Source organism: Python bivittatus, unplaced genomic scaffold (assembly GCF_059951505.1).
Source record: "Python bivittatus isolate LINGU-HERP-01145 unplaced genomic scaffold, Pbiv_v1 ctg000480_np1212, whole genome shotgun sequence".
Taxonomy (NCBI): domain Eukaryota; kingdom Metazoa; phylum Chordata; class Lepidosauria; order Squamata; family Pythonidae; genus Python; species Python bivittatus.
In genome coordinates this window covers 27,420,318-27,446,518 of record NW_028277075.1, presented here as the reverse complement: position 1 = coordinate 27,446,518, position 26,201 = coordinate 27,420,318, and the positions used below count along the sequence as shown (strand labels likewise).

Sequence of the window (26,201 nt, the reverse complement as noted above, 5' to 3'; positions counted from 1 at the left end):
CATTTTCTGATTTAAGAACAAAAATAATGCTTTGCCTCTATAAATACTACTATGTAGTAATTCCTGGCAAGGAAAGCCAATAGCTGAAGTTATGATCTTAACCATGTTTAGTTGCAAATAAGTTTATCTTCCTCCAAATAAGTACCTTCTCCAGGAAGGAGGCTGGAGCACACTCTTAACCAGTTTTCACATTCTATTTAAGAAGTAGCTGGAAATGGTTGTTTACTAAGTAAAATGCATGAAATGAGCAAATCAGGAATCTCTCTCTGACAGAATCATGGATTTGGAAGGGGCCATTAGGCCATCAAGTCCAACTGTTGCTTAGTTCTGAGATCCCAGTTAAATCAATCCCATAGCCTCTGCCAAAATACCTTCATTGAAAGGGAGCCCACACCTGCTTTGGTTAACTGGTTCTACTGTTGTACTGTCTGCTAAACATTGCTATATCTATTTATTTTAATGTTCATTAAGGTAATTTAAATTCTGTCTTTCTAATCCTACAAGGGAACATTCATGGAGCTAACATTTTCCTTAAAAAGACTGTTCAGGGATCAAATCAACCAATCATGGTGAAGTATAAAGAGATGGTGACACAAATTAGAAAGTCCCAGGAAGCATTAAGACATATGTTCTACTCCCCTAGTATTTTTATTTCTGCTCCTCTCAGCATTTCTTTCCAAACTTAAGGTAACTATGGAATAAAAAAATTCACAAACAACATCAAAGAAAAACTAGTGGAGAGTTTATGATGCTCTGTTTGACATGAGCTACAAAGCTAATTCTCAGGTCCTGAATTCCCAGGTCCTATGAGCTATATAAGCTTATTGTCATTGACTATCTAAACTATTTTAAAAGCAGAACTGGATTGTTGTCATATCAACAGTCAATGCTTTGCATCTCACATCTTGGATAATTTGGAGTCATGTCAGCATTGATAGACTAGGTGAAAAGCAAGAAGCCAGCTGTGAGATGTCATGACTCCAAAGGGTTTGATGACAGGCCTTATACCTTTACCTCATAGAAGAACACTAATAGAAATACATTACAGTGTGGCAGGATGCAGAAGTGGGCAGGAAGATCAAGAGCTCTTGATATAGCGATGCATGAATTGCAGGAGATCAGAAAGGAATTTTCACTTCCAATGGTTTAAGCATGGAAAGATCTAAAAGGCTTCCTTTGTCTCTCCCTGACAGCTAAAATGGAGAGAGATTGGGAGGAAAACCAGCAGGGAATTTATATTCTTTATGTGTACTTGGAGGAGTGTAAGTTTAATCATTCTGGCGTATGACTCAGAGGGTGTTGTGCATAATTGGCTCTGTCCCTGGAGCCATAATTTTGCTTCTGGCTCCCTCATTCTCTGCAAGCTACTGCTTTACACCCAGCTCTGCTTAGGAAGTCTCTGGGACCCAGCAAAACAAAACCAGAGTGGGACTAAAATTCCTTTTCTTAGAACATTGCTGAGATGTTTATTTTCTCACTGTCCTAGAAAAATAAAAGACAGTTATAGCAATATTGGTCCATGGGGGAAATGTCTGAGTGATATTTTAATTAGGATCAACCAAAATGGCACATAAGGTGTGTAAGCATTCAAGTTCTCCAGGACTCTTATCAGGCATGACATTATATCAAATGGGATGTGGAAGAAGTTTTTTAAAATACTCAAATTAGGGCAGATATTTAAATTATGAGATCTGCAGTTCAAAGTTAATCTCAGAGTTAATGGATTGAATGCAGAGTTCATTTGAGGAGGTGGTATCAGATTCAGGGACACAGGAAATGTTGTTTCCCTCAGCCCTGAAAGCAGGACAATTAGATCTCATTCTATTTCTTGCCATACACATAAAAAATAAGATGGCTGTCGGGTTGCCAAGCCAGTACCTACTACTTGCAGTGGCAAAAACCCAAATTTTATGAAAAAGGAAAGAAAGTTTCTCTATCACCATTAGTAAAGAGGAAGCTCATCCCCAAGAACTGTTGTAAAATGTTTCCTGTCCCTGGAGAAGTTCAATAAAAATCTCCCTATTCTCTATCCACAAGCCTGGCTTTTTTGTGAACTGATCGGGAGGGAGGTCTTTTCACAGGTAATGGATGAGCTTATAGGCACCCATTTGCAAAACCAGCTGCTGAATCCTTATCAGCCTCAGAATCAACCCTTACATCTGCTCTGGGACCCATGGATTTGTCCTGTTTAATTTGGACAAATATTTGAGCTGGTGTCTTGCTATGGACTACCTCTGAATGTGTAAATTAACTCAAATGTGATGAAGGAAACCAAACGTGGATGACTCTCCAATCTCTTACTGCTTGAAAAAACAGGGCAAGTTTAACAAGAGAGATCCTCATCTCAGAGGTCTCAGGCCACGTCTAGGAGTTGTGGTACGTGATCAGCCTCCCTGTACGTTTATGACTGAGGTGCGCAGCAGTCACCGTATATATATTTTGCTTATAGCAAAATATGAACGCCAACCAAATGCAATATTTCATTTCATAATTTCTCTTTTAGCACCATAACAAAATTATTTTATATATTTATTGTCAGGTTGTATTCATGTAACATGTTTATCCATTGTTATATGAACCACAATTTTCTTAACCCAATTTTCTGGGCTGGCATAAGCCACCAGATCATAAACTTACCTACAGCATGCTAGGCTAAGATATGATTGGCTAATTTGTGATTCAGTGTGGCATGCAAACCCAGCCCTTGAAGAGGGCTTTTTATGCTAAACAACACACTTGAAAAGCCAACTAAACAGAGCTGTGTTACCACTCCAGTTGTTAGTATTTAAAATGGAACTGGCATGGCTTTAGTAAAAAATGTATTAAGATGTGGCTGCTCTGAAGCTGCAAGTGATTATCTTAAACACTGGATGTGTGAAGCTGAAGGATTATGCAGATTAATTCCTGACTGGAGGCTGGCCAAAGCATCTCCTAGAGGCATCACCGAACTTTCTTTATGCAGCCGGTGCTAGCAGAGCAAAAGGCTCGCTTAACTTCTAGGGTGGGAATGGTTTTGAAGACTAGTTTTATCATGGTTATTTGCTGCAGTGGAGCATGGGATGCTCCAAATGGAGTGAGAAGTTTATTTAAATAACAAAGACTTATGGCATCTGGCAGCCTAACAACCTTACATAGAAAAAAGCTTTTTTATACACTGTCAGGGCCATGGAGAATTATATTGAGAGGATACTCCTGTGGTTAGAAGTGGGGAAAGGGAAGCGGAAAACATTAAGACATTTTCCTAAGTCTTAGGAAAAAGAAATGTGGAGGATGTACAGATAGCGGCTATTTGCAAAACTGCCCATAGATTTGCACGTGGAGTGCGATATGAAACCAGTCTTTGGTTAATCCATGAGCTGTAGTATTAAATCTCCTAAGGAATTCTAGCTCAACCATTTCATGATGAAATCAATTATTGTGATCCCTTTGCTCAAGGATGGCCAGTAATAGAAAATCCTGGGGAAATGAAATGCTTGGTCACACTGATAATCAATTCAGTTACTGAACACTTCTGTTGCATGACCTGATTTCATTTCAACTGAGCTATCACTTGATTCTTGTTAGAAGTCTTTTTGTCTAGACCTGCTGCTAACCTAGTCAGTCATGGATAGACATCACCCTCTTAAATCTACCCTTTTTAAAACTATACAACCCAAACATCCAAGGTTATGTGAAAAAGATACATAATGCAAGACCAAAATACATATTTGTATTATTTGCCCTTTTATAGTCTGGAGTAAGTGCAGAGGCATAATCTGAATCAAGTCCCCTGGATTTATCCTAGGGCAGAAGTAAAGAATTGGCTCAGGCCAAAAGGCCCAATCCAGTCAAACTTGATGACATTGGGAATGAAATTTAAGAGAGATATATCCCGATCTTCAGGAACACAGGAACTGCTCCTGAGCCCACCAAAATTCAGCTCAACTACAGGTTGTTCTCACTTAACAATGGTAATTGGGACCAGAATTTCCATCACTAAGTGACGTGGTTGTAAAGCATGAGGTCACGTGTCTGTGCCACTTAGCGACAGCAGTTCCAGCACTTCTAGTTGCCGTTGTTAAGTGACTCCCATACTATTATTAAGCATGAGTCATGTGGTTGCCATTTGTGACCTCCTGCCAACTTCTCTATTGTCTTTGCTTATAGGAAACTGGCAGTGAAGTTCACAAATTGCGATCACATGACCATGAGACTCTGCAACTTCATAATTGCAAGCCAGTCACTGAGCACCCAGATCATGATCACGTGACCGCGGGAATACTGCAACCATTGTAATTGTGAGCCGAGTGCCAAGTGCCCAGATTGTGATTACGTCACTTCAGAGAAGCTGTGACCATCTTAAATCTGAGGACCGGTCATAAGTACCACTCGTTCAGCACTGTCATAAGTTTGAATGGTTGCTGAATGAGTGGACGTTAAGCAAGGACCACCTGTACAGAATATTCCTAAGATGGCTGTGCAGGCACAGGCATACCTGCCCATGTGAATGCACCCATTACCACTCAAAGAATTACTCTCTTCTGTCCATATTTGATGTAGCTATTTTAGCTTAAGTAGTGTAAACAGCATACTATTCCATGAAAACAGTGGATACCAACTAAATGGCAGTGTTGCGCTTCATTTGCTGTGTACCCAGTCTAATTCTCTGGCTTCTTTTTTGTGCAGGATTGAGTCATCCAATTATAGTAATGTTAGTGCTGCTGTGTTAATCCTTGCCTTTAATGCCTCAATGGGGTGAAAAGGAAATGTATGGTAAGAGATGGCGGAAACTAAGAGCCTTTTTATTATGAGAACTTGAAGCCCACTAGGGACCAAAGGTGACCAAATCAGAGCGGGTATGAGTGATCACTGATAGAATAGTGTCAGATTAAGAATGGAGCTGATGAAGATCAAATTGCCCACTTAGTGATAAAGATCACTGGGTGACTTTGGGGTACTTCTTTCTCAGCATGAAGAATAAAAATGGGTGAGGGGGATAATCGGATATGTTGATTTAAGCTTCTTGAAGAAAAGGTGGAAATACATATCAAATAACAAATCAGAAGATTCGCATCTGATGGTAATACCTATAGGAGAGATTTTCCTGCCAAGGGGATTTACCAGGCATCAGAGAAGAGACCCTACTGTTAAGTACTGCTGATTGGCCATTCCTTCTAATGAGTAGATTGTTGGTTAAAATCTTTTTGGGTCATTTTGTAGAAACATAAGGGGTAGAACATCCTGTAAATCCTTCAGTTGTTTGGAAAAGATGACTCAAAGGGAGAGATGTAGCAATAACTGGGTTGATATATCATACTAAAGAATGATATAGCTTGTTTGCTTTTGGCTTAGCATGTTACATGGGCCCAGCAATTGTGATTTATTTAGTTAGGCATGCTGAAGCAAACCATGGCTCAGGGCAATGTGTGAACCTAGGCACAGAAAGAAAAGACAGGGTAGGACAGGTAGGCAGCGGGTGAGTGCTACCAATTAGCTAAGGCTGAAAACATCTTGATTGGTGATGCAGGTCTTCTTTTTGATTAATTTTGGTGGATAACATTTCTGCTGTGCTATGGCTGGTGTGGGTCTTCCGGGCTGTGTGGCCCTGTTCTTGAAGTTCTGTTTCCTAACGTTTCGCCAGCACCTGTGACCAGCATCTTCAGAGTGCAGGAGCACAGACAGGAGCAGTTCTCTCTGTGCCCAGGGTGATGTACTGCTCCTGTCTGTGCTCCTGCACTCTGAAGATGCCGGTCACAGGTGCTGGCGAAATGTTAGGAAACAGAATTTCAAGAACACGGCCACACAGCCCGGAAGACCCACACCAGCCATTGTATGCCGGCCGTGAAAGCCTTCGACAATACATTTCTGCTGTGCTGTTTGAATGGTGGCTGTTTGCCTTTGTTTATCCATCCTCTCCTGCTTGAAGTGGAGCCTAATAGCATGGATCAGATTTCTGCCACCACATCTCCATTATGTAGCCAGGTGCGTTTAGCAAAGGCTGGCCAACCAACCTCTTGGCCCTCCATTATAACTTGGTGTTTTTGACAAAAGTGCTTTCGCACAGGTAACCCTGATATCCGTGGCAGAGTCATGTTGCGTGGTTCGAAAAGCAGGAGGTGCCTGGAGCTGGTTTATTGTGTAGTTTTCAAGAGGACACTACTGAAGTCCCTCCTTCCGCTCTTACGAGAAGAATTACTTCATTTTATTATTTATCAGATTTCTGAGAATTGGGAGTGTGTTAGATGCTCTGTGATGCATATATTTAGAACATTAATCTTGACAATTTCTACATGTTTTGAAATCCCAAATGAATGAACTTCTGGATAATGTCAGAAGCTCTTTATTCCTTTTCTTTTATGCTCTTTGTTGTCAGTGGACAACATTGACAACTTCCTTGTCACTACCATCACTACATTAAATTCTCCACTCTAACCAACAGCCTCCTTTCCATATCCCACATACTTAATCTGACAAAGTAGAAAAAAAAATTTTTTTCAGCATATGGCCAGGACCAAATATTCAAGCCAGTTGGAAAGAAATTTAAATCTTAAAGCATTGTACCCAATCAAAACATCTAATCAAACTACTTTTAGACCAAATTTCTCTTCATGCAGTATCATTATTTTAGCATCCTAAAGGGGACTAAAAAGAAATCCTTACCCATACACATTTGTTCTTTTATAGTGTTAAAATGGGTTGCAAACAATCCCATTACTGAAGGTTTGGGCTCAAAGCCAGCCGAGGCAATTCTACAAAAGCATCAGGAAGAGACAGAGAGAGAGAGAGATGACGATGATAGATAGGTGATGATGTTAGTTAGATGATGGATAGATGGTAGATAGATAGATTATGTTTGTCTTCCCTTTCCCTTTGTTTCCTTTCCATTTTCCTGGCTTCCTTTGCAAAGCATTGGGAGGCAACTCCCAAGTCTGTGTCCCACAATCAGGAAAGCAGGCAACAGCAGATTCCACCCACAGCTATAGTCAGGGTAGGTGCACAGCTTCATCTAGGCTGCTTATTCATCGCATCTAGGAATCGTTATGGAACATGTTATTTTTTTTTCCTATCAATATTACAACTGCTTCAATTTAGAGAATACGATTTAGAATTTCTAATCTAATTTATGTGAAATAGATTATGTAAGGCCTAATCCTAAATATTTACAGACAGCATAGTAAATGTTTTAAAATTTAAGGAAACATTTCTATTTAAAAAAATGGAACTGTGGGGTTGGGTATGAGTCATTCTGAACACATAATCAGAGAGGAATGTGGATGGGACATGACCAGGTGGCTCTGGCTGGTATCCCCGGAGAATGCGTAGGAGAGGTATGAGGAGAAGAGGGTTGAGATGCAGACTCAGCTGAAAATTGGCACCAATTCTAGTGTCAGCATTAAAAGTTTAGATGAAGTCATCTGTAAATTGCAAACTTCAAACTAGCACGGAGGCAGATTGAAGCTCTCATCAAGCCAGTTTGGTTCATTATATATTTGTGCAAGGCAAAATAATAAATGGCTAGCCATCAACACAGGAGACAAATGGGCGATGGCTATAATGCTGATCTTGCTTTAATTTCAGTGCTGGTCATGTCAAAGGCAAAATTCTTCCATCCTGTTTTAAGGAAAATGGCATGGATATGTCTCTGAGGTCACCAAGATTCAGGCTTGCCTCAAAAGCTCACTTTTAAATGTGTTATCTGTTTAGAGGATTGGCCAATGCATTTTAGTTTTACTCAGTGGAGATTTACTCTCACACATTTGTCAATTGTATGGTTCACAAATTGTATTAAACTAATAGTTTGCTCAACAGCAATGTGTTAAATAAATCACAAAGGGTGATTTAGGCATCCCATTATGATATGGCTTATTAGGTTTTTGGCTTAATTATTGTATAAACCCAGTGATGTAATTAATAAATGATGGTTCATAGCTTAGCCTGTTGAATGAACCCAGCCAATTGTGGTTCATTATACGTATAATTAATTAATTAATTAAACAAATCATGGTTCTGTACAATATGTGAACTCAGACAATATAACACTATTATCCCATTCTGGACAAAAATGTGGTCTTGGCCTATATAAAGCCTCTAAAACTTTGCTGAAGGTAACTCCCTATCATATTACAGGTAGTCCTCGACTTTTGACCACAACTGGGACTGGAACTTCATCACTAAGCAATGCGGTCATTAAGTGAGTCATGCCCAGTTTTATGACCTTTTTTGCCACAGTCATTAAGCAAACCACTTGGTCATCAAATGAATCTGGCTTCCCCCATTGCTTGTCAGAAGCCCCTTGGGAAGGTAGCAAATGGTGATCATGTGACCCAGGTAAATACATACCAGTTGCCAAGCGCCCAAATTTTGATCACGTGACTGCAGGGATCCTGTGATGGTTATAAGTGTGAGGACTTTTTTCAACACTGTTGTAATTTCAAACAGTTGTTAAACAAATGGTTGTAAGTCAAGGACTACCTTTATTTTTCCATAATAACTAAAAGGAAATGTTTGTTCATTTTTAATATTTATGCTTCCCAACTCAATTAAAGTGACTCTGGGCAGCATAAAACAAACAATAAACCAACACCCACACACCCATATAACATTAAACATATATAATATATAAATACACAATATAAAATGGCAACCAAGTATTATGTTAGTTAGTAAGCCAAAGTAAGCCAAATTCATATAGATGTTTTAGTGAGTTCTCACTTAAACTGAAATTGCTGGATGCTTTCTGAAAAGGTCATATTGGTTAGACTTTATGGACAAACTTTTTTTAAATACAATTTTTTTTTTATATGAAAAGTAATGCTGCCAATACTATAAGTCACCAACAGATGATAGTACTGATGCACTAGAAGCTCTAGCATGCTCTTCAGCATCTATTCTTTCACTTCAGCTGGCAGGAGGTTGCTGGGAGAAAAGGTGATGTTGCTATTGTTTGTGAAATGGAAATCTGCAGGGAGTACTCATCAGTGCACTTTAAGCAATGTTCTGCAACTGAATTTTTGACTGCTGAAGGAGAGCTTCCAAGTGAAATTCACCACTGAATGCAGATTGTTTATGGTGGCAACTGTGCTGATGTGAGTACTGTGTGTCACTAGGCCAGAAAATGTAAAGATGGTAACTGGGAAGAGCTGATTTACGTGATCAAGAAAGAAGTGGACTCCCTGTGACAGCAGCCAATGAGTTGCATGTGAGAAAAATTGAGGAACTGATTAAGGACAATTGGCAGATCACTCAAAGGGAAATTGCCATCAAGACTGGCATTCCACAGAAACTTGTAGGTCACATTGTTGATGTTCTGCAATATTGGAAGGTTTGTGCAGGATGGGTTCCTCACATGCTGACAGCAGAGAGAAAAGCTTCAAGAGTTGAAATTTGACAGCAATTGCTGTCATGCTATAAGAATGAAAGTGAGGAATTTCTTCACAGCACCATGACAGCTGACAAGACATGAGGTCATTTTATCTTCCAGAAATGAAGCAGTAGTCCATGGAATATTATCACAAAGCTTCAACTTAAAAAAAAAAAAAATCAAAACCCAGGCTTCAGCAGGAAAACCCATACTTAGTTTTCTTGCACACAGATGGAGTTATTCACATGGATTTCCTTGAATCTGGCATCACTATCAACTCAGAGCATTGCATTGCAACACTCAAAACTTTGAAACAACAACTAAGCAAAGTTCAGAAGCACAAGAAGGAAATTTTGCTATAATGTAACAGTGCTAGGCCTCATATCTCACAAGCTACCCAAGAGACAATTGTGAAGTTGGCTGTCAGCATCCTCTTCCATTTGCCATAGAGTCCAGACTTGGCACCATGCAACTTCTACCTTTTCCCCAGATTGAAGGAATACCTATACATGGGCACCTGTTTGACTCAGATGAAGAGGTGGAAAGGACTCTCAGTACCTGGTTGAAAAGATGGTGTGAGTTCTTTCAAAGCAGCTTAAGAAGCTTGTCCATCACTGGCAGAAGTGTGTAGCGAATGGTGGTGATTAGGAAGAGAAGTAAATAAAGTAATGAAAGAGCTCATTTCAACTACCATTTTCCTGCTTCATTTATTAAAATATTCTTATTTAACCATGCCTCCTAAGTCATGGAGGTGGAGGCATTGCTTTTCATTTTATCCTTATTGTATGAATCTCAGTTGTGCTTTTGGATTTATTTTTAATGTGTGGCTTTAGAGGAGTTGTGATCTGTTCTTTAACCATGATGCTGATTAGCATAGTAAATGTCAGTCTGTGTAAAATGATGGATTTGTAATTGCATTCTTCTGATAATTAAATGCAAGAGGGGAGTATTTTCTTTATGATCTGCTGCAAAAGTTTGGTTCATGACATGAAGACTCAAAACTAATTGGGTATCCTTTGTTTACCCTCAGAAAAAGGGTAAAGAAGGAAAGCCATAAGTACATCTGAAAAGAAATTAGAAGATGGATGGACTAGCTACCCATTGTTTAAAGCAGCATTTCTCAACCTTGCTATCTCCATTGCTTCATGCTGGCTGGAGAATTCTGGGAGTTGAAGTCCATACATCTTCAAACGGCCAAGGTTGAGAAACACTGGTTTAAAGAGTTTCCACTGTTTTGAGATTTCTTAGCCTTTGGCAATTTCCCCACTTGCACCTACCCACAGCACAAACATGCCCCGGCACCATGTTTTTTCTGCCACATCCCCTCAGTGTTGCCTTCATCTTGCCTCCAACCCATGAGTGAGACAAGATTGGTTGTCCTTAGCTGTTCCCATATTAAAATAGCATTCTCCTCCCCCCCTCCCTTTTCCAGTCTGTCCAAGAACAACTGCCCTCAAGGTGTGTAAATCTGATAGGGAGGTCGGTTGTCTGGCCATGACTGGGAACTGCTTCAAGTTTTTTTTTTTAAATGGGAAGTATTATACAAATATTTAAAACAGCTCAAAGGATAAAGAGGCAGGCTCAGCAGAGGCAGGATGGGGATCCGCAATGGGGATAGCAACCTTGTTTTCTGCATTTCAAGGATGGGTGGAAAGTATTATAACTCAGCAATGGGGGAAAGCTCTTTGTCTTTTCCAGATCTGCTCCGAAAGCAATAGGGCAGCTGGTTTATTTATGGCAACCTGCACTTCCTTTGTGTCAGGGCTGGGCCAAGGTAGTCCGAAGCTTCCCCGGAAGCAGCTGCTGAGTAGAGTTAAACTGCTTGTCACGATCAAAGAACAGATCAGGAGGCAGGATTGAGGAGTGAGCCAAAATTCAGGGCCTAAGGACAACTGAGAAATACAAAATATGCCAGCAGCCTGAAAGGGCTGTAATGCTTCTTTACAACAAGAGGGTCCTTATGGCTTAAGAGGGCCAGTCACTAGGTGGAGAATTATTTGTTTATTTATTTGGCCAATTTTTAGGCCACCCAACTCCACAAATGACTCTGGGCAGTTTCACAAAATTAGAAATAGAATATATATGCATTATAAATAAATTATGCTATTTAAATGGCTGAAACGTGCCATTCAGTAGCTCACCAGGGAGGGCAGAGGCACAGACCTTATGAACAAGAATCACTAGGCCCTGTGGAAGGCACTAAATAGCCAAGCTCTATTTTGGCTGTTACCCAAGACATCATGTTTTGTTTTGTCTTTTGCATATCTGGATTTTTTAAAAGTGTGAAGAAGAAAAGTGCTACAAAGTGTTACACTGGAATGGCTCACAGCAAGCAATGCTGGAGAAGTTCCCTTTTGGATACTGGTTTTTTCTTATTTCTGATGGAGATCAAAACCAGGTGAAAAGAAGCTATCAGACTTCATTTTGAATTATACTTGAACCTGAGCAAAGATTCAGGGACACAGCTCTAATTTAAAAGATCCTTAATAATGCAGAAAAACAGTTGCTGTCAATTGTAAGACTCACCTTCTATTTAGCCCAAAGTTCAGTTCTTACATCCTTTTCATCCAGCTGTACCGCATAATGGACTGAAAGCCACTCATTTCTCAACAGGAGAAGTGGCATGCATTGTTATTTTAACCAACTGGTTTGGTCTCAGATCTGCTATAGCCTTCACAGAAACCAAAGCATTTTTGAGAAAAGACAGAATATGGAGAGAACTGAGCCAGTTCTACTTGGAGAAGAGCAGCATAGCGCAATTATGTCAGAATCAGAATAGTTTATTAATTGATGAGTCTTACGACCATTTCAAAAAAAATAAAATATAGGTAAAATACAGAATCTAATTCCAGGGTAAAATAGATAAAAGAAATTACAATAATAAAATACGTATGTGCTAAATACAAAGAATCAATGTTCAGATAAATACATTGCCTTTACATGATACCTCGATCTGTTCATTATAACGAGTTCTTAGCTGAACTGTCTTGTCTATAAGTTTCTTGTAATCAGTTTCTCATAAATCATGCCTAATTTTTCACATTTTAGCATGGTTTCTTATGGTAGGGTGTACCTCGGCCTGGCACATCACTGTCCTCAGTAACTTTCTGGTAGGTAGACAGTCAGAAACCAACTGAACTTATTTGTTGTTGATTTCTGGTGTGGGGTTTATCTGTTAAGAATTTTCTCAATGAAAGACACAGATCAGCATATTGGGTCAGGATTTTATCAGGGCCTTGGGTAGGAGAGGAAATTGAGTTTCTCTAAGTCTGGGCCTGTTCTGAGTTCAGAAAGGTGGATATTGCCTTAATATCCACCTTGACCCAACTGAGCCTTCTATTCTGCCTCATTTTGAAATTAACTAGTAGCCTCTTATCATGAGACATGGATAATCTAGTATCAGATCTACCTTGGAAATGGACTGTGATTGATTGGTGATCACTATCCTCCCTCACATGGGCTTGGATGTCTGAAAACAACCCAGACTTGTTTTGTGTAACACATATATAGTCTAAAACACTGCTAGAGCTTCCTGGATGGTATGTAAAAGGATATATAAAACCAGGTCCTTTACCTCCTGAAAGGTGGGGGTTACATTTATAGATCAAAGAGACCAGTTGTGAGCCTGCCATATTTATTTTGGGATCTCTAGAATGCCAGGGTGAATCATTTATAAGATAGTCCTAAGGAATAACACCCAGATGTACAAAATCAAGTAAGGAGGCCCCCACCCTGGCACTGAAGTCTTCTGCTAGAATTACAGTAGTTTTAGGCTGATTTGAGTTTATGTTTAACACCATCTTTTCTAGATTCACCCAAATATTAGGGGAAAAGTGGGGAGACGTGTGGGGGTAGATATATGTTCAGTAGCACCATTTCAGATAATTCATATGAAAATTTAACAGCTAAATAATGGGGAGAGTTATCTCTGAGGACCAATTCCTGTCCTTGCCAGTCCAGCTTTGCCTTGGCAAATCTAGTCAGTCCTCCTGATGCCCACCCTTTAGCCTTGTATTTCCTTGCAGGAATAGTCCAGGAACTAAAGCCTGGTAAGTGAATCTTTTCCTCATCTGTGGTCAGCCATGTTTCTTGGAGTGCTATGAAATCAAAGCCAGAGAGGAACTCTACCAGGTCCCCATCTGCTACTCTTTTCTTCCAACCAGTAATATTCCAAGTCAGTAACTAGATAGAACCCCTGTGCTTAATATCAGTGGGGATGATTGGAAAAGTATTGGAATTTTGGGTTAAAGAACATGGGTCTTTCAGTCATTCAGTGGGAGTGATGTTATCCAAGATTCCTTTGGTATCAAAAAAATGCACTGGTTTGAAATTCGTCTACCTTCACCACTGCCTTGCTGTAGTATGAGCTCCAACAGGTTTTGAGGTTAGCAGCAGTTTGGGTGGGGTACTTTTGCAGATTGGCAACTCAGAATAGTATCAACATCCAAAAGGGATGGCTTACCCCTAGGCAATTATGGTTTTCCTGCCTCAAGTGCTCTCCTTAACCCATTTTGGACTGCTTTGTGAGCTGTAACCCTAGCAGATGTTTTGGGGCTTGTGTCTATTTTTAGAAGTGTTGAGGTAAAGGTGTCTTCTTTGTAACTCAGTCCTACTCCATGTCCAACCTCTGTTGGTAACTCACAAAGATTTGGGCTGCATCTTGCTTTCTCTTGTCTATCGGCCTCAATTTTGTTTCCATTTCTTAAGTTTTTCCTGTGGTGTAGTATTATCAGGAAGCAGGGGCAGTATGGTAGAAACTACTCCTGAGGACTCTTTGTTGTTCTTTTCCATGTCTGTATTTCATGTTAAAATAGGAGGTGAGCCAGCAGATGGTTTCTCAAGATAGGTACTATTTTCTTGGGCAGTCAGGGTGACCAGCTCTATTAAAGGTTTAGCAGCCTTACATGTTAATGCAAATAATTCCTTCAGATCATCTAGCCTTTTTATAATATCCACTTGTTCAGTATCTCACAAAGTACTGAAAGAGTTAATCAAGTTTGTCTCTAAGGTTCTTCAGAAAACTGACTTGCTGTAGGAGGTATAGATTGTTTGCTCAGCTGTTTCTTCTTAAGGACAGTGGTGATAAAAAAAGTCCTTGGCGTTACCTACTTTGTTGCTACTATTAAACTTTAAAGTAAAAACACTCTTATTGCCAAGATGAGTTATTAATGAGCTAACTCTCTCTGTGTGAAACACGCGTAGTGGGAAGATCTCAAACATGCTCAAAAAAGTTTCATTTTGAACAACATGCTGGTGATAGTAGGTTGCTTAAATGTTAGATGAATTTGTTTAGAGTCTCTCCTGGATGGAAGCCATTCAACCTTTGGCAAATCAATCAACTGCCTTTCACAGTGTAGAAGCTGACTGAAGGAGAGAATGGCTGCACTTCTGGATCCCCATTTTCCTCTATTTATTCTGTTATTTTGGATTTGTAGAGTGATCTGATTTGGCTGTAAGTAACAGTTATGATTTAATTGCCTTTCATCCAATACTTCCTGAGAGAGTGGTACTTGCCTCACATGCTCCTCTGGATGTAGGGTTAGATCTCTTAATTTATTCCTTACTCACTTTTTAGGTTCCAGAATAGGATCCACCTTTCCACCACTACTATCTGCTTTTGAGTCACAGTTGTCTCGGGATGAGCTTGTTTTGACTTACTCAACAGTAGTATTTGGATGACTGTGTTTAAGCTTAATAAGAGACTCTTTTAGAGAGTCCACTTTGTTGTTAACTGTGGTTAGAAGCTCAAAAATTGACAGTACTGTTTGTGCCATCAGTAGGCATTGTCTGGTTATAAAGTCAGTAACATGTGTTTTTTAAGTCCTCATCCCCTTGTTGTATAAGCCTTGCAGCAACTGGAAAGATGGTTGCAATCTGCAAGGATGAAGCTTCCTCAGCGATAGAAGCAGAAAGATCTAAAAGTTGGGAACTCTCTATCTTCACTTGTAGATTCCATTCAACTTTGAGATGTTTGGAAGGCTTGAGTGAAGTCTGAGAAGCAGAATGTGAATGCTGCCTCTTCTTCCTTTTCCCCGTGGCAGAAATGGAAAGAATACAGGTCTCCAGCAAAAGTAATAAAAATACAGGTCTCCAGCAGAACAAGAATAAAAAGAATAAAAAGAAAATGAAATAAAAATAAGGTAAAATGGAATGGAATGAAAGCAAAAAAACTAGTTAAAAATTACAGAGTGGCTTTAGAGGGAGCTCTTGACAGCAGATGCTACCACGATGCCATCTTTCTGGGCTCCTCCACAATTATGTCCTTTCCAGAGTATGTGTAGAGACACAAACACACCACAACCTCCAATCTACAATTGTTTCTACCTTGGAGATTCTTTCTGTGTTTCAGGCTGTGGTACCATCAAGACTATTTCAGCAGGTGGCAGCCTCTTGTCAACCTTGCCTGGAAGCTAAATGGAGTTAGGTCTGGCTAGTATTTGGACGGGAAACCAACAGAGGATTATAAGCTAGTTTGGAAAGCTGAAAAACATTCTGAAAGAAGCCATGGCAAACCACTTCCATATTTCTGCCAAGAAAACTGCTTTCATTTGTCCATGAAACCACTAGGAGTCAAGCTCAATTCAAGGCCATATGTTCCTTTATAATCAAAACTCAGCTTGCAATGTTTTAGCATGTTTATTGTTGAGCTGAAATTGACATTCAGAAGGGGCATCTTATCAGCTCAATATCGTGTCAGTTCATCCACTGCTAAGTTCATGCTAAGTCAGGGAGAACAATAACAGAGTCATGTGAGGACCAATCCAATAAATAATTTGAAAGGAGGGGGGGCATTGCAGAGAAGGTGTCATAGGAGAAATATATTGGAATAAATAATGAAATGTACAAATTCCAAGCTACGCCAATGTAGAAAAACAAAGCCAACCTGTTTCCATCATATGATTTTGAGGATAAACCACCATTTTCAAGGAGAACATCAGGAATCACTTTGAAATCCTGAACCTAGTTGACAGGGAACCAGAGGAACCATGAAATGAAATCAAAAAGTTGTTAAGGATGAATGTGAAAAGAGATTGACAAAGCTAAAGAAACAGAAGAAAGCAAAGTGATTGTCAGAACAGATGGTGGAAATTGCCAGGAAGAGAAGCCAAAGTCAAGAAATAGAAAGATCTCAGGAAGAAACTTAACAAAGAATTTCAGAATGCTCTTAGAAGAGACAATAAACAGTTTTACAACATCTGTAAAGACAGTGAAGATGGGAACAAACACAGAAAATTAAGGAAAGTTTTCCAAAAGATCTCTGAACTCAGAAGGAGATTCTAAATCCAAATTCATATGCTAAAGGATACTGATGGACAAATAATAACTGATTCAAAGAAGATGGAAGGAGTATACTAAAATTCTGTGCAGTAAGGATGTCAATATCCATGATACCTTAGAAGATATTTCCTATTTACAAGAGCTGGTACTAGAAGATGAAGTTAGATGAGCATTCTGGTCATTATCAGGTTAGAAAACTACAGGAATTGAATAATAGTAACAGAAATATGGCAAGCAAGAGGCAAAAATCAGTAAAGTTCTAATCAAACTATGCCAGCAAATTTGGAGAACAACCCAGTGATCAACAGATTGGAAAAGCTTAGTCTAAACACACATACAGGTCTAAAGAAAGAAGACTTAAGAGAGTATGCAGACTATCACAATATTCTTGTTCTCACATGCTAGCAAAATAATACTTAGGATTATCCAACTACATCTATATCCATGGAAAAGAGATGCCAGATGTTCAATCTGGTTTTAGAAAAGACCAAGGAACAAGAGACATAAATTGCTGTTGCACACTGGATAATTGAAAAAGTTAAAGATTACCAAAAAGAAGTCAATATATGTTTCATCAACTATAGAAAGGCTTTGACTGTGTCGACCATGTCAAGGTGTGGAATTTCCTTAAGATGGTGGGAATCCCAGAACATCCCATTGTCCTCATCTGAAATCTATACATAGGATAGGAAGCCACAGGCCAAACAGAACATGGTGAAACAGACTGGCAAGTGAATAAAACAAGGTTGTGTACTGTCTCTTTATTTATTCAACCTATAGGCTGAATATATACTCAAGAAAACTGGATTTCTTTACTACTTTTTTTTTAACCAGTTAACAGTGCCCCATTTCATCATTTTTGCTGTCATTTCACCCAAGCTCCCAAATAGCCCAAAGGGATAAATGCTGCAACGGATTTATCACTGCCTTTACCTGGGGGCTGGTTAAAAAAAAAAAAAGGAAGGTGCAACATTTCAACCATACGATAGTGGATTAACTTAACTTTTTAAAAAGCCCAGTAGTAAAGTGGGTAGCTCAGGGAAAGAAAAATAATAATTGTGTAAAAAGGTTGGGTTTTTTCCCCAGATTCAGACCAGAGACCTTTAGCATATGAGGCAAACATGATAATCATAGTGCTACTGTAGCAGTACTATAGCAGTAGCTTTGGCCAAAATTATGGAGCTAAAGCTGTGACGTTGAAAGAACAGAACTTGTATTTTAAACCTGGTTCCTGTGCATATGTGTGCATTTTCATCCTTTAAATCTGTAAATTGTATTATATTTTCAAGAAAGAATATATAAGTAATAAAAGTGAAGGGCTATTTTGACAACATGTTACCACCAGTATAGATAAGAAGCTGTATTTATGCCACATAAGTAACCAGGTCATTTGGAGATCTAGTGAATTATGTGAACTTGTCCCCTTTGGGGAAGTTAATGGTTAAGTTAATGGAAGTAGTTCAGTGTATTCAACCCTGGGAAGGTGTCTACAGAGTAGGGCATTCAGTTTAGTGGTCCAAGACAAAAATGGTTGTAGAGGGCAATGATTCTTGACCCAAGTAAGGAGGCATTCCTGCCACTGCCCATAGGGCTCAGTTGACACAGAAGGCGAACCAGAGAGCAGCAATTGAATTGGTGCAGGCCAGACACTATTTTTGATGTGGAGCAGAAAAACACAAGCAAAAGGTTGGTTTGCAGGTGGGCATGAGTGAGTTGAGGACAATATCATATGTTTCTACCTTCCAGAAATGGTGGGTGGATGGTATTTATGATGGGGCAATCTGCCAGTGCAGATATCCCCTTATCTACTCAGCAATGTATACCTTGCTCCATCTGTTTCCTGTTGTTATCCCTGTCTTGCTTTTATTTCTGCTCAATTGACTTTCGGCTGCTTCTTACTGCTCTTTCCTTACTCATAATAATATTCCTGTTACAATTCACCTTCAATTCTACAACATACAAGTTATCACATAGAAGCATGGACACGAGAAAGATAATGTAATGTTGATTCCCCACATACACAAGGACTGTGGTATGGAGGACAGGGGATTACACTGTATTAAATATATGTTTTGGTTAGAGGGATAGATCTTCAGCATTGAGAAGAACTGTTCTTAAATTATTCCTCCTCAGGTCTGAAGAGAGGCACAGCAATCTAGCAATGATTTCTCTCTTAATGGTTGTTAAATTGGTCCTCCTTTCTCATACAATCACAAAGCTGGAAAGGCCTTGGAATTCTATCCATGCTAGGAGCAAGTATCCAGACTAAAACATGCCTGATAGAAACCACTAGCTAGCCACTGCTTGAACACATTCAGTGAAAGGGTGTTCAACCCTTCTCCAGGTAACTGGTCCCATTACTGGAATATGCGGGCACACAGCAACTAGCAGTTGCAATAGTAGGTATGTGGATCCTCTGTATCTGTCAATCTGGGATTCATTCTTTCTAGGTTATCATTCTGCAGTTTAGATGCCATCTAGGTAGCTTGAGCAACACCATGCTATGGCAAATGCTCCCACAAAAGTTCTCCCCCAGAAGAACTACAGAACAACCATTAGGAGTGTCTTAAATTCAATGGCATTCTTCCAGTGGAAATTTATCTTATCATCAGCAAGGTTCAGATAATATTGCAAGATGGTTCAAGTCACTATTTATTTTCACACTCACTTTCCAAAAGTAAGGACAAGTTTTGAAGCTCATCTTTCAAGATGTTGAGGCCACTTTAGCCTACAAATAGAGCAAGTAAGCGTTGGATTTAACTTTATAAAGCTATACAAGAAAATGCATGCATGATTTTCTCAATCCCACTTATAGAACCTTGCCTTTTATCAGATTAGACCTGAAATTAAGAACACCATTCTCTTCTAATCAAGGGAACTGAGTACTGAAGATCTATACAACAAATAATATGAGGTCATAATCAGTTTTTTTGATGGAAAGGCAGCACCATTTGTACTTGATATATGGCATTCTTATTATACATATAAATGATTCCAGCTGTGGAGTGATAATGTGGATAGGAAACCCTCAACAGAAACTAAGGAAGATTAGTCGTAAAGCAGAAATAGGCAATGTAGTACTTGTGGGGGTAATACCTCTCTCGATATCTGCTAGACTCCTTGTAAAAACTGACTTTATTTTTATTTTTTAGTTAAAAAATAGGAGCTGGGGTGCTTCAAAACAATAGCGGCTTCTAGCATCATTCTTATTGACAAGAATGCCTGTAAGCCCCACATCATTCTTACAAAATAATAATGGCTGCAGCCCACCACCTTGAACAAACTGTGCCCACCTAGCCAGAAACAGGACCACATCAGGATTTTTTCTTCAATTGATAAGGCCGCCCAACTTTACAGTGACTCTGAGCGGCCTACAATAAAAACACCAGCAAAATACAACTGGGAAATCTCCAATGTCTGGAAACACAACCACCACCAGCACCACCACATCACCCCAAAAAAGTACAGAGGACCCACCTCTTCCCCAAGGCTTAAGGGAAGAGCCAAGCTTTCAAAGCTCTTTTAAACACATCCAAGGTGAGTGGCAGACAAATCTCAAGGGAGATAGTGTTCCAGAGGGCAGATACTTTGACAGAGGAGGCACCGAGGTATGGTAGGAGACATCTGCGGTGGTTAGGAGAATGAGCGTGAAACAACTTTAATGTGCTTTCTACTTCTTTTTAATTTACCATGTCCACCATGGCAGCAAATTATGTATAGACAATTGGCTCCAATATTCGTAACTTTCATTTTCTAAAACTGCTGACAACATGTTTTATTTCAGACTGCATCCATTACACCAAGATCATCCTTCTGCAAATAAAAGGATCTGCCCTGAAGGTGTTGTAACTGAAGTATTCTGTTTTTTTCAGGAGATCCTACCTTGTATCACATTTGAGGTTAATTCATTTTATTTCCTAATGTCCTTGTCTACTTTCTTAACTGTCTACACTGTCCAGAAATGAGATTCCAACTACAAGAAGACAGAAGACATGATTTGACCCCTGGATTTCCCCATTGTGCAACATGGTGATAAATTAAGGGCCTCACTGAAGTTGATGGATGGGGGAATAAAGGGAATTTTTTATTTTCCATTTTCAAAGGCCTCAGATGATATGAGAAACTTGGGACAAATTTGGGTGTTTAACATAGCTGGTTCAGAACAGTTTGGAATCAACTGAAAAAGGGGAAAGTGGGCAATGGCACCCTATATCTGGGTCTCTAAACAAGGTTCTATCAGGATAGTCACTGCTATTCAGGGTTTAATGTCTTATTTATTTCATTTTTATTCTATTTTATCCAACTTATAACCCACCTTTCCATTCAAATGCAAACACAAGACAGCTAGTGATAATAATAAATAAGTTAGGTAACCCTATATGGCTTCTAACTTATTTAGACCATAAATTAAACTAAATACTAAAATGAATGAACAGTTGAAAGCCTGGAGAAATTTTACAGACTTCTAGCAAGAGGGAGTAGAAGCCAAACACAACTCCTGAGGGAGCACATTTCATAGCCTGGGAAAGCTGTCTCCTCCATACCAGATAAGCAAGTTTCTGACAGTGGATATTTATATCCTATACTGTGTTCTATCTCTGTCAATTATTTTTGCCTTAACCACACCCACATGCATTTGGACCCACCAGTTTTTGAGAACCACTTTCAGCCTGACACCTAAGATGAAGGACCACCTTAAAAAAAAAAAAAAAAGTTGTCTACCCCATCCTAGTGAAGGCAAAATCTGTAGTGCAAATTTTCCCTGGTTTCCTTATATATAACCACCATAATTTCAACCAATATTTATTATGAAATAAGATGAGACTTTAGAAAGCTGTAATCAGAGGTTGATTCCAGCAGCTGTCTTAACTGCCAGTTTCTGATGTCCAAAATGTACATCAATGGCAAATCCAACTTGACTGCCATTAAATATACAGAGTAGCACCACTCTTTGTTGCACATCATAGTCTCTTCATCTCCACACTGCCAGCTATAGAATATTAAGTGAAAAGCTGTTTCAAGACGAAAAAAGTCCTTGATTTGAATTTTTTGAATTTCACTTTTACTGTGAGTTTGTTGAACTAAGAATGCCTCCATTGTCTCAGCCTGTCTCCCGCCCCCACCCCTATTAATTGGTCAACTTTTCAGGGCTGTATATTCTGCATTCTGGAAGACATTAAAGATATTCTATATTATTATTAATGAGTACCATGTTCACAGCTTAATTTAAACCCGGGAATTTATGAACAAATAGTTTTAGTACAATTCTAAAATTATGGCTTAGGGGAAAAAAGGATCCTGGGGTATTTTAGAGTCTAAGAAAATGGAGATTTTTTATTATTTATTTTTAGATCTTATGATTAAATTTTCAAGAGGAACTCAATAGTATTTGTTTATTTTATCTCTTTTTAACCTTGGTAGTTTGATTATTGAGCCCTGCAGAACTTGTTCCTGACACTGAGCCAAAGCTGGACCAAAATCTCAGAAGAAATCAGTTTTCCTATCAGGGCATAGCATCTGGAAACATAATTATAAAACCTTTGTTAAAATATATAGAAGTTCAAAGCTCCAAATCTGACCAATTCTTTCTTGTCATTTCTTATTAGTGCTTTCCAAAGGAAGGTGTCTCAACTCTCCATGATGGCTTTAAGCAGTGCCTAATATAGAAGGAGCACAAATATTACTTGGTTATGTGCTAGTTAGATTTCAGCCTTGATGTTCATATTTCTCATACTTCAAACCTGCAGTGTTCCTGAACAGGTACGGTCAAGTTTAGGGATGATGGAGAAATAGCTTTGATGTGGGTTTAAACATGAACTTACTCAATTCACACTTTTAAAACTAAGTGAACCAAAACAAAGTTCTGGATTCTGCAATGCAGTATGCAATTAAATTAAAATAGAAATATGTATATTAAAGAATTACAACCTCCCATCCCTAGAGACAGTCTCTGCTATAAATTGTTCTTCTGCAGTATTTCTACATTATACGTTAGAAAGTGAAAAGTTAATTACTGATTGAAGGCATATTAAATACTTTCTTTAAGAATCCTTTGTGTATTGTTTGTTATTGCTTGGATCTGAAAGTTTAAGATTCTTGTAATTCACAAATCTCTATAAGGCACCTAGCACACATCAGATAGCTGTCACTGCTGCCCCAAATTTAGCCAGAGAATGAAAAATATACAAAAAGGACTTCAAGACACACATGTTCTCTTCTTTAGTTCTGGGACTTCCCCTTTTCCCAACCCATCCTCTTAAAGAATATTTTTCAAGTGACATCAACTAGACAGAGACACTTCTATAAGTCCAAATAGGAGCTTTTGATTCCCCAAGACAATGCTAAGTTGTATTAATAAATTGAAGGCAGGGTTTCTACAACAAATGAACATGTCTGAACCACAAACTTAGCCAGCCACATTTAGCCTAGCATATTGTGCACCTTGGCCCAGCTAATTAGTTTATTTAGTGTGTTCTGCAAACCAAAATGAAGTAAGCAGTAGTAAAGATAATCATGGGTAAGGATATTGTGCAGATACAGTATGTCTGTCTAGTATATTGTCCTAATTCAGCTATACTTTTCCTCATATGATCCTCACAAACACTTAGGAGGTAGATGAGGCTAAGATACCATACTAGAAGAGTATAATAAAGACTTAAAGTCTGAGCACATCTTCTCTTTAATTACAAATAGCATGCAGATCCTAATTTAGATCTGGACCATGTAGCAAATAAGGTTTAAATTTGCCTTTCCATCTGCTTTTTAACAGTGTGTTTTGTTTTTTGCCTTCCCCAGCATGAGCTTTTTTAAAAGAAAAAAAAGTACACACTCTACAAATGCAGTTTTTCTTCATCCCCACTCCTGCTTGGCGTTTGCAAATATTAAGGAAAAAGCCCGCAAGATGAAGATTGAAATCTCTGCTTGCACATGTTGATCCTAATCATGGATTTGCACACTTGTAATTAATAGGAGAACAGAGGTTCAACAGACTTCTGTTATGAAATAGCCCAGTGAGTTCATAGTTACCAAACTGAAAATTTGGACAGCATCTCCAGGGTTATATTAATCTGCCACTATACCGTGACTGACTGCTTCTGCAGCACCTGAAACCTCTATGGCAGTGTTGTCCAAACTTGGCCACTTTAAGATGAGTGGACTTCAACTCCCAGAATTCCCCAGCCAGCCATGCTGGCTGGGGAATTCTGGGAGTTGAAGTCCACTCATCTTAAAGTGGCCAAGTTTGGACAACACTGCTCTATGGGTTTTGCTGGGATCACACAACATACTGGAATAACATGGGATTGGCTAGTTGTGGTTGTGGAAACCAGAAATACGGGTGAATTCCAAGAACAATTGAACTAATCATGCCTAGCACATTGCAGAAATCCAACAGTTGAGTGCACAGGGAGATGGGCACCTATATGAATGGAATAAACAGTAATGATCCCAGAAACCACTATTAACTGACCTCAGAAAGAAAACGTTTGATCTACTCCCTAAACTGACTATTTGCTTACGGGTTGTGCAGGAAAGCCCCCAAATATCTCTATTTATAATATGTGGGGTGCTGCTGCTATAGCTTTAGTCTTTCTTGGGCAAGGCAAATAGGCCTGAATCTGGCAAAATATCCTGACATAGTTCACAGAATGCATTTAATAAACCACAGTTGGCTAAATTCATACCATAAACCATGATCCATAATCCCTGGGTTCACACAATACACTACACCTAAAGCATGCTGGCTGGGGAATTCTGGAGTTGACGCCCACACATCTTAAAGTTGCCAAGTTTGAAAAACACTGACCTAAAGTAAACAAATTACATTGTGGCTGTGTTTTACCCAACACACTCATGGTTAATCACAGTTGACTCAATAAGCACCCTTTCTGGGTTTACATGACACACTGACCCGTATATTAACCACACAGGGTGGGTTTGTGCAGCATACTAAGCTGTAATTTGACTGGCTTATTTAAGGCTTGGTTGTTAAACCCAGCCACTGAGAATCTTAGATAACAAGAGAATAAGTGGCACAATGTTTAACTCCCCATGTGCTGTGTTTGCTGAATGACTGCAGACTCAAGCTTGCATGACACATTCATTCACAAATGAGCCAACCACATTGTAATCTAATATGTTGTATCATCCCTATCCGGTTAGTTTATAATTCAATGTGTTGTGTGAATACAAAACATGGAGTTAATTGTATGGATAAGCCTATTGTGCAAAAATGGCCTGTGTGGTACAAGCTCAGACAAATGCCGTTTTGGATGTTTTCATCCCAGATCACTTCCCTGACATATGATGGTCGACTGGCAGGGCCCAGAAAGAGAGCCTTCTCTGCCATGGCACCTGCCCAATGAATACCCTTCCCCCGGAGGTGAGGCACCCTGCTCTCTTGACCTTCCAGAAAGCAGTCAAGACCTGGCTCTGCCAACTTGCATGGGGCGAGAAAAGGGACAACCAACCCTGGGGGTGGCTAGCACCTTGAAGATGCTCCCATATGTTAATATCTTTTTGATCACCAGCACCTTGGAAGATATAATTATGTATGTATGTATTTGGTTTTATTGTATTTTATACTATTTTTATTGTATTTTAACTAATCTTTATTTGTTGTTTTTATTGTAAACCGCCCAGAGTCACTTCCTTGTGAGATGGACAGTGTCCAAATTTGAAATATAAATAAATAACTAAATACATTTCTTGTGATTTTTACAGAGACCCTTAATGCAAAAAGTGGGATCAAGTACACTTTGATATCTTACTGTTCAAATTTGTCTCTGCATACTCTCCAGACTTCTGTCCCAAGATGTGACTCACCACATTGCATAGATGGAGACAGTCTTGGTTGGAATTCTTTACAGTCGGTTATAAACTCCAGAGTATGCCTATTTTCTAGCTGCAACATTATTTATATTTTTCACTGCTTACACATGGAGCTTTAATAGAAGAAACTATGGCTCCAGTTAGAGATTCTTCCTTTTGCACCTCTGCCTTATCTTTTGATGACTTCTTAGCCTCTGGCTAAAATAAAATTTAGTTCAGAGAGGCCCCACCCTGGTAGTAACTTCTATAACAACAGTCTACTTGCTTTTTGAATTAAAAAAACATTTATCTGAAAGAGAAGCAAATTATTCCGAACCTAGTTCTTTCATGTCTGTAGGGTCGCAGCTCCAGCTTTTAAAAACAGGAAAACCGTGGAGGAGCTTTTGCAGCAGAAAGGGTTAAATGAAATCCAACTCTCCTTTTCCTGTGCTGTAAAGGATTAGTAACCAAACAGAAGCTCAAGGCAAGATAGAGTGTCAGAGCCACTGACAGAACTCCAAGTCCGGGAAGCTCTGGGTTCTTGGTCCTCTCACGCTCCAGGAGTGGCATCGCTGCCTTTTGCCCTCAATCGACAAGCAGATCCCAGCATCAGGTAAGGGTGAGCTTTGGATTACAGACTAAATCTTGGTGCCTCTTGCTGTCCACTCTTTGTTTAATCAGTTTGATCAAAGTTTCAAAAGTTAGAAGCAAAAGAGTGTCATGCAAAGGGGAGAACTTTTAGTGATAAATGTCATCATTTGGCAAGTGGAGAAGA

At 39.2% G+C, this 26,201-nt stretch overlaps 2 protein-coding genes and 1 long non-coding RNA gene across 9 annotated transcripts in view; 2 read left to right on the top strand and 1 right to left on the bottom strand.

Moving 5' to 3' along the window:
• The window catches only part of PSEN1 (presenilin 1), a 69,674-nt gene extending 44,651 nt beyond the window's left edge, over positions 1–25,023 (top strand). Inside the window, exons 10-11 of one of the 3 annotated variants that reach the window (XR_015797007.1) lie at positions 22,225–22,378; positions 24,904–25,023. Coding sequence is in view for 1 of the 3 variants with exons in the window: in XM_088145552.1 (XP_088001678.1) it covers positions 22,225–22,284 (60 nt within the window). In the remaining 2 variants the exon portion in view is untranslated. Of the gene's footprint in view, positions 1–22,224; positions 22,655–23,413; positions 23,734–24,903 lie in introns of those variants that run through there. The other 2 variants (XR_015797008.1, XM_088145552.1) reach the window with 2 other exon arrangements.
• Positions 1–26,201, bottom strand: part of LOC148214940 (uncharacterized) — an 89,957-nt gene that overhangs the window by 54,049 nt on the left and 9,707 nt on the right. The window lies entirely within an intron of this gene.
• PAPLN (papilin, proteoglycan like sulfated glycoprotein) overlaps positions 25,070–26,201 on the top strand; it is an 89,171-nt gene continuing 88,039 nt past the window's right edge. The window contains exons 1-2 of one of the 3 annotated variants that reach the window (XM_007428102.4): positions 25,070–25,167; positions 25,785–26,039. The gene's annotated coding sequence lies outside the window, so the exon portion shown is untranslated. Of the gene's footprint in view, positions 25,168–25,695; positions 26,040–26,201 lie in introns of those variants that run through there. The other 2 variants (XR_015797005.1, XM_007428103.4) reach the window with 2 other exon arrangements.